At 44.1% G+C, this 12,076-nt stretch overlaps 1 protein-coding gene across 2 annotated transcripts in view; it reads left to right on the top strand.

Moving 5' to 3' along the window:
• Positions 1-12,076, top strand: part of scube1 (signal peptide, CUB domain, EGF-like 1) — a 111,646-nt gene that overhangs the window by 66,957 nt on the left and 32,613 nt on the right. For both annotated transcript variants that reach the window (XM_051392552.1, XM_051392550.1), the window contains one exon: positions 4,797-4,913. In XM_051392552.1, the coding sequence (XP_051248512.1) occupies positions 4,797-4,913 (117 nt within the window). The remainder of the gene's footprint in view (positions 1-4,796; positions 4,914-12,076) is intronic.

Raw genomic sequence — 12,076 nt, 5'->3', positions numbered from 1 at the left:
CCTCAGAAATCCCGGAACTCCAAACTGATGTGCTGTACAGTCTGTAGTCTATTAAACCATGTTCCATACTTATACAAGTTTCATTTCAGCAGGTTCTGGCCAGTGTGGCTTGGAGGAAGAGTGGAACATTTGTTTTTTTTCTACATCTTTGTCCTCTCCTCCCTCGATTACCTTTTAACTGAATATTTTATTCCTCCTCACTGGCTAAACCCTGCTTTACCACCTCCCGTTGTACCAGCATGTTACCCCTCCTGATGGCGTTCCGCTTGTAACCTGTAGCGTTCCAGGACTGCCCTATTGTACGTCATGTACACCTCACTGGGACTATATTTGACAAACCTTCCAACAGGCTTTCCTTTCGAACCCTCAACAATGAGATCCGGGTCAGCCAAAGCTGTACCTCTGGCTGGTGATGCAGTGTGTTGTTAAAGACGTTTCAGACTTAAACCTGGTCTACGGTTTGAAAGGTTCTGTTGCCTCCAACTTTCTGAAGAATTTGAAGGCCAGCTGGTTTCCAATACAGTCCCCCTCAGAAGTGTATACAGAAACAACGGAATAAAGTTTGCAACAAAATGAGAAGTCATTCATTAATGTCAGCAAACTCTGAAGTTGGCTTGACCTTAAAACATACAGCAAGTTGGACTGTTAAATATGAAACTTTGATGCAGCTTGAGAGCACTAAACATCATGGGCGGCTGTGGATCAGCAGTTATAGAGTGGGTTTGATCCCCAGCTCTGACCGTAGTGTCCTTGGGCAAGACACTAAAACCCAAATTGCCTATAAGGTGGCTTGAAAAAAGGATGAAAAGGACAATGTAAAAGTCAAAATGTATGTAAGTCAAAAAGTATGTCCAACTTAGCACTTAAATTTGGAATTTATGGATAAGGATAAACAATTAATTTCTTAACTTATTTTGGATACTAACCTAACCCTAACAATGAAATTACCAGTGGTGTCTGTGTTTTAATTAAAGATTTAATGTGCCTGCCTACATCACGCTTATGTACATGAACAAACGTGTCCATTCATATGTTTGCTGAGAGCACAGAGGCCATCCCAGTGCAGCACTGGCACAGCCTGAACAGCATCAGTATGTTAGTTTTGACACTGCTATCAGTTTGTCTGCTTGCTTTGACATGCGGTGCTCCCACCTCTGCCCCTGCACCGATCGAGACAAACAGAACCGCAACCAAGGCTCTAATGAAAAGGTGCTGCTGAGATGACAGGACAGGCTTGAGAAAGAAAGGGAGCAAGATGGGAAGGAGAGGGCGGAGTAGATGAGTGAGCTTGGGCAACCTGATGAAGAAGACATTTCATGATGTTGATATTGAAGGAATCGTTAAATCAGGAGCCAGGTGCTGAACACGTGGCGAAGTGTCAAAAGAGAGGTTCAGTGGTGCTACAGTCGCTAGGCTCTGGATTCCAAATAAACCATCTCTTAGGACAGATGGAGCTAAGCTGAGGTGTGTGTATGTGTGTGTCCATCCATATAGTGTGATTACAGGCCAGAGCTATGCTGACTGACAGCTGATTTAGGTGCCCATTCCAGGGCAAAAGGGGATCTTGTTGAGTGCTGAAAGGTGATCGTGCTCCTCTCACCTTCTTACGGCAGTTGTTGTTACTTGGCGTGATGCTTTAGTTTACACAGTACACATGGTTTTCTCTCTCATGCTCTCCAGCTTTAATCAATAGAACATGTGTCTTCCCTCTCACGGAAAGAGCAGTTTGCAGCGGTCAGCGTTTCCATGCGAGGAGTGTGATGGACATGTATATACTTACTGTCTTCCCTCTCATTCCTCTGCCCCTTTGCTGACACATTGTAATCCCTACAGATGAAGTTGCCATGCTTGATCAGTCTGCCAGAGGAGAGTTGTATTCGGTTGCTTTCATTTCGCCAGCCTAGCCTCACCTTAAATATTTAGCCAATTCCCTCTTTTTCCTTTCGTGTCGACTTCATCTAGAGTCAGAGCATCCGATGACTCGTCTTTGTAATCTATTATTGCCTATGAACTGCACTTAATAATGCTAAAAACTCAAGAGTTTCATTCCAAAATGAGACAAAATGAGTGTCAAGTTAGGCTAGTCAACAAATGCAGACTAAAAAAAAAGTGTTAATTAGTGAGCTTTTTTTGGTAGGCAGATTATATTACCTTTGGAAAGAGCTAGGTATCTGTTTCCTTTCCGTTCTTGCAGTTAGCAGTCCTGTCCCTCCTCCCCATGTCACCACGCTGAAATTCTGCTGCCCTTGAGGACCGCCTCTTTGTGGAGTTCTCTCTCCTCATTGGATAAAATAGGAACAGGATACCAGAAAATGTATTCTGTGATTACTGCAGAAAGGAGGGACTGTTACTGACCCATTTTACTGACTAAACACTCTATGTCAACGATGGTAGAGTGTAGAACACTTATTTTAACAAAAAAATATTACTTACAGCACCTTTAATCTTCTTGTTACAACTGATTCCAGACAAATCTGCCTGAGCAAATTCCAAAAATATATAAACATTTATGTTAAATAAAAAGAGAACCTAAAAACCATGAAACTAAAGTACCTTTAGCATGTTGCTTCAGTTACTTGCACACAATCATTTGCATTCTCTCAATTTTTCCCTTCACTTAGTGAACAGAGAATGGTTAAACATTAAACAAACAGGACGAAACTATGTGATCAGAATCCATCATTGGTGATTCCAGTCCTCAAGCCCCAAATTACATGCAGAAATATGCCCCACCACACACACACACACACACACACACACACACACACACACACACACACACACACACACAAACCAGGCTAGGACAGAAATATGCAAGGTTAGACAGAGGGTGTAGAGGCTTGGAGAAGGGGCTGAGGGGGGTAACGAAGGGCTTGTCCAGCACATCAATCAGGCCCAGCGGTGCGCCTGTGTTCCCGCGCTCAGGTCTGGCCCTGGGGCTGGGCTGGGCGTGGCCTGCAGAGAGAGGGGCTCTGAGCAGGACTTTGCTCACCCTCAAGTAATGATAGGGCCCACCGTACTCAGTATAAATCACTCTGACCCATAAACACCTCCTCCACACGCACATGCACATATACATATACACCTGTGCAGGCACGCAGACCTCAACCTTAAGTTAATACTTAACAATACGCATTCTCACACACAGACATGACAGAGACCCAGGCTGGGGTGTGTAGGGGGGACAGGGGTCTGCTGTTGTACCCTACAGGGCCCATCAGACAGACTGCCTGGATGATGGAGTGTCTGGCCTTCCAGCCTTCCTTCCTCTTTGCTGTTTTTTCTACAACATCTATGAAACTCCCTGCCCTCATTCTAAAACAACTTCTCCTTTTTAAGACAGCGTTTAGAACTTGAAATAGTTTGCTATCTGGCCTCAGAACTTCTACAGAGAGAGACATGAAAAGGATTGCAAATGATGAACACACAGATCTTTGACGGATAAACACAGTGGTGAACAAATGCCGGCTAGGAAACAGAGATTAAGGGAAGAAGCCGTGAGATTGACGTTGTTTGGAGCCGCATGAAGAAACACAAACAAATCTACAAATACCGTCCTGTTTCGTGATAGAAAGCATCAGAGCATCTTGGCTCCGATGTGTTTGTGACTCCGCATTCTGAAAGGGCATTATGCTAATGCCTTGACCTCTCGATGTGGATGTGTTTGCCAACCTGAAAGGGCTTTTCCTACTTCCCTCTTCACTTCTCTCCAGCACACAATCTCCTGGCATTTTAATTAAATAGGAAAAGCTGCCAAAAAGAAGGGGAACATCCCAGAATTTACAAGTTGCTGTTGTCCAGCTAAAGCCTTTGTATTCCCAATGTCAACTTTTATAGGAACTAAGAAACATTTATTTGATGGTATGCTTTAAGTTTAATCAATATGGTCTAAAAGAACTCCAAGAAATTTCTCTCCTAATTCATGTACTCACTTGGATTTTCTCTGGAATTATTGAAGTCAAACCCACCACAAGCAGAACAGTCACTAAGTGAAACTTCCTTATTAGGTGTAGTTTTATTGAATCCTTTTCAACAAACATGAGTCAACGTCAAATTTCAGCCCACTCAGCACTTCTCGAGGCCCATCGGGAAAGTGTGTGCTGAGCTTTGCTAAAGCAACAGCGGCCGGGCAGGTGAGCTAGAGTTACCATGAGCTTGTGTTTGTTTTGGGATCAGTTCGGGCAATATTCACAAGTCCGAGCAAACCTTGTCTACGCCACATACAAGAACATTTTTCTGGCGGAAAATATACACACCAGGTTCTGCCGAGTGTGTTCTAGACTTACAGCACTCAACCCTGCACTAACTTTATTTTTCTATCTACTTACCTTAACCCTACCTTTTTTATTTGTGATAATTTCTCATCACATTTGGAAACAGGACCGACCTTTGGGCCAAAGAATTCTTCACCCTCCTTTATCAGCACAGTGTCATGTGTTTTTGTCTTGTTGTAATGAAACACTGCTGTCAATGATAATCAAATCCTGATTGTGACTTTCTGTGTATGAACACTGTATTTATCTCTATATAAAAATGTCTCTACTCATGAAAACTGGGGTGTTGTGATGTAATTTCTTTATCTGTGTGTGTTGACAAAGCTACATGAGGAAACACAAGAATACATTACATCCTACTGTGCCGACTGTGTATTCTTCTACTGCATGAAGCTTTGTCTCAACCCACATCACCTTCAGTGTCTCTAGTTTCTTTGTCATTCTGCTTCAGAAGCAGGGGTTACATGTTAACACCCCCCTTCTTCTCTTTCTCTTTCCCCAACTCTGTCCCGCCGTCTGCAGAGACCTGCGCCGTGAACAATGGCGGCTGCGACAGGACATGCAAAGACACGGCCACTGGGGTGCGCTGCAGCTGCCCCGTGGGATTCACCCTGCAGCCAGACGGCAAAACCTGCAAAGGTCAGTAAATACATGAAAGTGCGGGACTATACAGTATGTGTGTGAGGCCTGCAAGGCTGCTGTAAGGGTCAATGGTGCACGGCTGCCGTTCACTGAGCACTCTGTGTACGCACCTGAGCCTGCTATGACTGGTATCTGAGTGATCCAGAGCCAAACCCAACCCTGCCATCCGCTTCACTTCCAACTACGCAGAGCTCCGGTCGCGGTCACTGCCACAGCCGCCTGCCTGTTGTTGTTGATTTTGCCGCTGAGCATTTCTCCACTTCCGACAGCCCGCCAGTGACGTCAATGACGATGGTCCGAGGAGAAGGCCGCCACAGCGTTGGCCTAAACATCCTAAACGTATTATTGTAGCGCTTTGGCTTTCCTCTAAACAAACAGCCTCACTGAATGAGGCTGACCTGTTTGTTCAAACTGAGTCAAACACTGGTCTTTACAGGCAGAGGTGCTTTATTCTCCTCAAGGCGGGACAAGGCAGCAGTGAGAGGGCTGTGAGTACGTGGCTATATGACCGATTTTAAAGGATACTTTCACACTCTGTTCTAGGACTATACTCACGTGCCCATGAATACGTACAGTGAAATAATTATTGGTTGCTGTGATTTTTTTTTTGGACATTATTTTAATGTAAGAGATGTGGGACAAAGTCCCCCATTTCCATTCAAGCTCATATTCAGTCTAAATGACAAATTAGTTATTTTTCATACGACATTTGTTCTTTGTGTTATCCGTCCGCCATAGCTTAGCAAAGAAACACTGACTAAAAATAATGTGAACTTCCACTGAAAGGGAAAACCTATTTCAGTGTTCATTGGGACACCTGACTGTTTTAAGACAGACTTTGTGAAGCTATCCATTAAGCAAATCAAAGTAAAAATGCATTAATGTGTTTATATGACACTGATCTAAGATAATATATACTTACTCATTGGTGTGTACTCTGAGTCATGTTTCTTGGGTGAAAGGCCACATAGACGCTCCTCCTCTCTGTAAGGATGGAGAGATGCAGTGGTGGGGGCACAACTCCACATGTGACAGACATGGTCAAGGAGGCATGGGAGTCGTCATAGCAACGAGGAATGAGGTGCAGGTCATGTGACAGTGACATGACTCTTTGCGTGTCAGAATCTGGACGCCTCGTGTGATGTGAGCGCCCTCTTCTAAATTGTATAATACTGTATGTGTGTGTTTTGTGCCGTGTGTGTGTTTGTGAATTGAGTGTCAGGCAGTTTGAGAATGTGGCAGGTAGGTGTGTGAAATCCTGGAGCCGGAGCCGTCTCAGGCCTGGCAGGCAGACGACGCGTCGGCAAACTTTGAGATGTTTGAACAGTGAGGCCCACGCTAGCCACTGTCTCTCTCTCTCTCTCTCTCTCTCTCTCTCTCTCTCTCTCTCTCTCTCTCTCACTCACTCACTCACTCACTCACACACACACACACACACACACACACACACACACACTCAGCTGCAGATGTAATAAATACAGCAATCGACCGGTGAATGTACTCATCTACAAGACAAGACAAATCAGTCAGTTCCTAATTTGAAGAACAAGAATGCAACATAATTACCATAATTACCAGGTTAGAACGCTCTGCCTGGCTGCATTTTGCATTAGATTAACATATTAATGATTGTACACCAGAAAACAACATCATTTAAGTAAAGGGTAATTTACTCTTGTTCAGTAGGGTTTGATAAAAACTTCTTCATTTACTTTGGAAATATAACAAGTCCTCTAAATGAAACAACAAAATACTTACTTTGAAGCTGCTCTTGAGAAGGACACATGGAAGTGTTTTCTGATCATGTCTTCCATAAAAGTTACAAATTTCTGTTGAAACATAAAATCTGTCCAATGATGTAATGATGCTCTGGTTAGGGTTTGGTTAGGTTTATGCACAAAAACAACTTGGTTATGCTTTGGGAAAGATTGTGGTTCGAGTTAAAATAAGTATTTAGTTAAAGTTAAGGGACCTTCATCGTCATGGGTACAATAATAAACACTTGGTTAGCAAATAATGTTGGTCATGGTTAGAAGAAACCAGTGCTGACTAATGGCTCGAAATGAACAGCAACATTTTGTTGAGTCATCCATCCATCCCGACCTCCTCCATACCGCAACCCAGTATCAAGCGTTGCAGCAAAGCGTGTAATACACATATTGGTCCACCATATTGGTCCACCGTAGCAGTGTCACTTTTTCAATACATGCTCAATCTGTGGTTAGGTTAGCAATACATTTGCAACACTGGTTACACTTCAAAAAAAGCTTACTGAGTTTGCTGTTTGGTTAGGTTTAGGCAACAAAACTATTGGGTTAAGTTTAGGAAAAGATCATGAGTTACATGACGTACCCTTAAGTCGACCCTGACTTTTGGTTTCACATAGGACTCAAACAGCAGTCTCCTGGGTGAAAGTCCTGTGATGGTTTGACCCATCCATCCACATCATCTTCATCTCTGCATGGACTTTTTAGCTTTTTGTACTGCCACTTTATAAACATGTTTGCTTTTCACCTCTTCTTGAGGCAAAACCTGACTCTGACATGGTATCCTCTGGTGGATCAGCGGGTCTTTTACAAACTTTGGTGTGAGACCTGGACTTTGTCGCACCATAGCAAAGTCATCTGACTTCCTTCTTTGCTGCTGTCATAATTACTACTTGGGCCACTTGCAGTACATGACAGTACATATTGAAAATGAAAAACCCTTGTTCATGAGGCAAACCATTTGGCTCTAGCAGTCCTTCCCGTCTGCTAACAGGCATGTAACACTGCAGTTGCATGCTGGGAGAGCATCTCGTCCGCTACTCTGATGTCAAGTTTGAGCCCAGCAGCTTGTGCGAACACTTCCACTCTGTCTCCCCAGGTGATTTGTGGTCCTGACAGAACCCAGCATTTACAGCGCTGGAAAGATTAAAAGTTCCCCGTCTTTTTTTTTTTTCAGGCTTGAGTTGAGTGGGGAAGATGGATAGGAGCGCAGTCCAGCTGTGCCCCGCCTACATAATTTGGCTGTGGATCAGCCCCCTGGGCTTCATAAATCCCAGAGCGGGATCAGTGCTAAGGGGAGCTGAGAGACACAGAGCAGGCAGTGCACATCGATCAGTATCTATCACCAGGGCACCGAGCAGGAAAACACACTTGCACAAAACTTCTCTATACACACACACACACACACACACACATTGAGTGTGCTTGATGTCAGACACCGTGCAACATTACTGCTGCTATTTGTAACTCAGCTAGACCCAGACTATGATGTACTAGACTTAAAGACTGTAACGTGAGAGGTTAAAGCCAGAAGTGTGGGTTTACTGCTCAACTCCATCTTTTTTAAATGACTAGAGTGAGCCAGTAATCAAACATCCATATCCGCACAATGTGTTGGGTCCTGGGTGGAGCTGAGGAACAAGTGGCGACCACATCAACTTCCACACTGAAAGGCTTGTCAGAGAGTGAATGTTGCTTTTGTGTCCCAGCCTGCGTTTGGCAAAGTGTATTGACTTTACATTTTCCCATTTAGGGCCAGTTCACCCAAATGACTAAAAATAGAGAGTTTTGGTGTTATCTGTACAGGTTATCGTTGAGTTATTATTGATTTCCACTTCCATCCCATTTGTGTCCTCATAGCATTGAAACTGCAATATATCTTAGCCAATATATCAGCCAATCTTCTCATATACTAACTGCATGGCTAGATACCTATTTGGTTCTTGTAGTTTGTGTGAACTGACAGTGACAGTCCACATGGGGCACCAGCTTGGCAGGTGAGCTACCAGGACGCCCCCAGATGGGAAAATGTCATTATTTTCATTTTATTGACAAGATACGACATTTTATAGACCAAATGATTATTTAATTAATCTAGAAAATAGTCATCAGATTAAATGATATTGAAAATAATCATTAGTCAGAGCCCTACAGTCCATTTTCCTTGGACTCAAGATATGGGTGGCCACTGGTGGGACTGCCTTTTAAGATAGTTTCGCATGGACATCCTCATTCAGTCTATTCCATCAATGCATTTTGTACTATTTGTTTTTATAGTATGTAGTATAGAACAGACAGAAAATGAGGGGAGTGAGAGAAGGGGGATGAAATGTAACAAAGATGCCCGGTCAGACTTGAAAAAGGGATGTTGCAGTAACATGGTCATCGAACATAGGCCACCAACATTTTCCTATCCATCAATTTTCTAAACTGCTTTTGTTGTTCAGGGTGGAGCCTATCCCAGCATGAAAAGGGAAAAAAGGCAGCATCCATCCAATAAAGTGTATCGTATGGTATCATATTGTATTGTATGCCAGTGTGTTCAAACACTGTTAGGTGAGCCTACTGAGCCACCTTACTGCCCCTGAGGTCCAGGTATCAACTATATAAGACCATTTTCATCATCTTCCACTGTGTCAGTGTATCAACTCTGGTTTTCCATTTTAGCACTGTCATTTGTTGGAGTGACTTTGTGCTTTATTCCTTTCTTATTGACAGGACCTTAACAGCATTCAGTAAATTCTAAGTCCTCCCTGTAACCTTAGCAACAGCATGCACGGGTTGCGGAGGCTGTCCAAGAATTAGCTAATCAATATCTCCTGCTTAAGCCCATACATGTGTGTATATGTGTATATGTGTGTATGTGGGTTGTGTCGACTCCGGTGGCACATGTAATCACAGTCGTGTTAGCAGTGTATTGTAGTGCTCAGACTGGAGTATAATTGCCTGCATTTAGCAGTTTACCGAACATGGTAGTTAGCGGCAAGATAAGTGCCACGCTGTGAGGTGGTCTCATCTAATGTGCCACTAAATTGCTCGATCGAGACAAGACAGCTCTCTCTCCACCTCTCTCTCTCTCTCCCTGTCTGCATCTAGCTCGCTTTAAAGCCAAGGGGATGTGCCCTGTCGTGCCTGTCTATCATAATCATTTCAATATAAACTATGTAGGGCATGTTTAAAACCCACCAGTCCGATAAACGCCCTTTCATCTGCGCTGACAGACGAGGCGGTTCAGCCTCTCACGATGACAGACACGCCAACCCGAGGAGGCGTTTCATCATGGGGCTCTCGTGCCGACAACTGGGTGAGAGAGAGAGACTGAGGGAGAGAGATAGATGGAGAGAGAGAGAGAGGGGAAGATTTTGTTTTTGAACAGTTCCCAGATGTTTGATTAGAAGGTGCACACTGGAGGTTGGATGAGTTACTCTGCGTGTGTGTGTGTGTGTGTGTGTGGTTTCTGTGGGTTAATTAACACACATATGTGTTGCATGTTAGTCTGTATTAAGTGCACATACAAGCTCATTGAAGGTTAGATGTGTGTGTGTGTGTGTGTGTGTGTGTGTGTGTGTGTGTGTGTGTGTGTGTGTGTGTGTGTGTGTGTGCGTTCTGTGGATAGCGTGTGGTCGGTGTGCTGTGCCGTACAGTACACAGTGTGTATTGGCACCTGAGACACGTCCCCACTGGCCTGCATTCCTCCTCTACCTGAAAAGACCTGAAAGCACACACAAAGACAAACACACAATCAAATCACACTAAGACGAGGCCATGATCACATCCGTTCACCAGGAAACTAACAGGCTTCTAATAAAGGAACACCGTAATCACTTATGCCTATAGACACACGCACAGAGACAGGTTTCCATCCAAATTTAGTTTCAATTCAAATCTGCAAATATGACCGTTTGTCAATTTCAGTTGGCTGTCAATAAAGCCGTAAGGAACATTAGCGTAAAAGTCCCCTCTGTCCAAATGACAAAACACTCACTTTAACAGATAGTTGAAGCCAGCAGTGTTGTGTATTCTCTTACAATGGCTCTACCCATAAATTGTATGTGTGATGTGCTTATAACACTGTAAGGGTGAAAGTTTATAAACTGCGTTACTGTGGTGGCACACAGATGGCAGACAGGGTCTGTACCATTTTAATAGGGCTGTCCCGAATGCCATTTTTTGGGTTTTGAACCTTCAGTGAGAATGACCCAAGAACCGACGTTAATGACGTTGGTTTTGATCGAAATGATCATTGCTGCCAGGTCAGCCCTACATTAAAAATTTTTTTTTGCCATTATTACTGTTCTGATAATCAATAGATTATGCATGTGAGTGTTGGTACAATTCTTCTTAATAGTAGCTTGCCTCATTAGGGCAGTCAGATCAGTGGCCTCTCAGCATCCTCGTCAGGTAAATGGTAAATGGACCTGTACTTGTATAACGCCTTTCTTCCGACCACTCAAAGCACTTTTACACTGCAAGCCACATTCACCCTTTCACACACATTCACTCAGTGAACAGAAACTAACACATTCATACACATTCATGCTCAGGGATGCTTTGACATGTGGCAGGAGGAGCCAGGGATCGAACCAACAACCTTCAGATCAGGGGACAACCCCCTCTGCCTCTGCACCACAGCCACCCAGGTGCACAACGCCCTGGTCTCCATCACCTTACATGACTGCAGCATGGCCATCGGTCCCCGCTCCGGCCAAACCAGACCCAGATCACTGGCTGTTTAATTGTTGTGTAAAACTGAGAGTTTCCCTTGGCACACAAGCGCCCGTGGAGCGTTTGTTATTGAACAGAATCAAGCACTGGGGTCGTTTAATACCTATATAAATACACGCTACCTCCCGGCCTGATGTCTGTCCTCTCCACCGGCAACACCCTACGAAGAAAACCAACGCTCTCCAAGAAAACTAGATCCCCTGTACTCTGTCCATAATTATTTGTAGAGGTTCGGGTTTCTGCAAATGTATTCCATTTAATTGCTTTTTTTCCGGCAAATATTTGGTAAAACTATATTTGGTAAAACTCTCCACTCTGTGCAGCTCATACCCTGGAGGTATGAGCTGCACATTCCTACAAGCAAGTATAAATGTGGTTTAGGTGACAACGCAAGATTCTTATTCCTGGTTGGTTTGTTTCTGCCCACATTTTCCATCTAAGTCTTTCTTTCAGACGAGCCTCTTGCATAACAGCCTGACCCCGCGCTTGATCTCTGGATGCTGGCGTCAGAGGTGAGGAGTTAGGGTTCATTCACTCCACCCCCATTGATGGCAGGTCTGTTTAGACTGCAGCGCTGATCAATCAGGTCAGTCGAGGGGGTCTTTATCAGGCAGCTGAGCCCCACGGCAGCATTGGGGTCCCTCCCGGAGTCGGGTTTCTCAATCTAAA

Source organism: Dicentrarchus labrax, unplaced genomic scaffold, assembly GCF_905237075.1.
Source record: "Dicentrarchus labrax unplaced genomic scaffold, dlabrax2021, whole genome shotgun sequence".
Lineage (NCBI taxonomy): Eukaryota > Metazoa > Chordata > Actinopteri > Moronidae > Dicentrarchus > Dicentrarchus labrax.
Note: the sequence above shows the minus strand (reverse complement) of the source record. Positions and strands in the feature narration are given on the sequence as shown.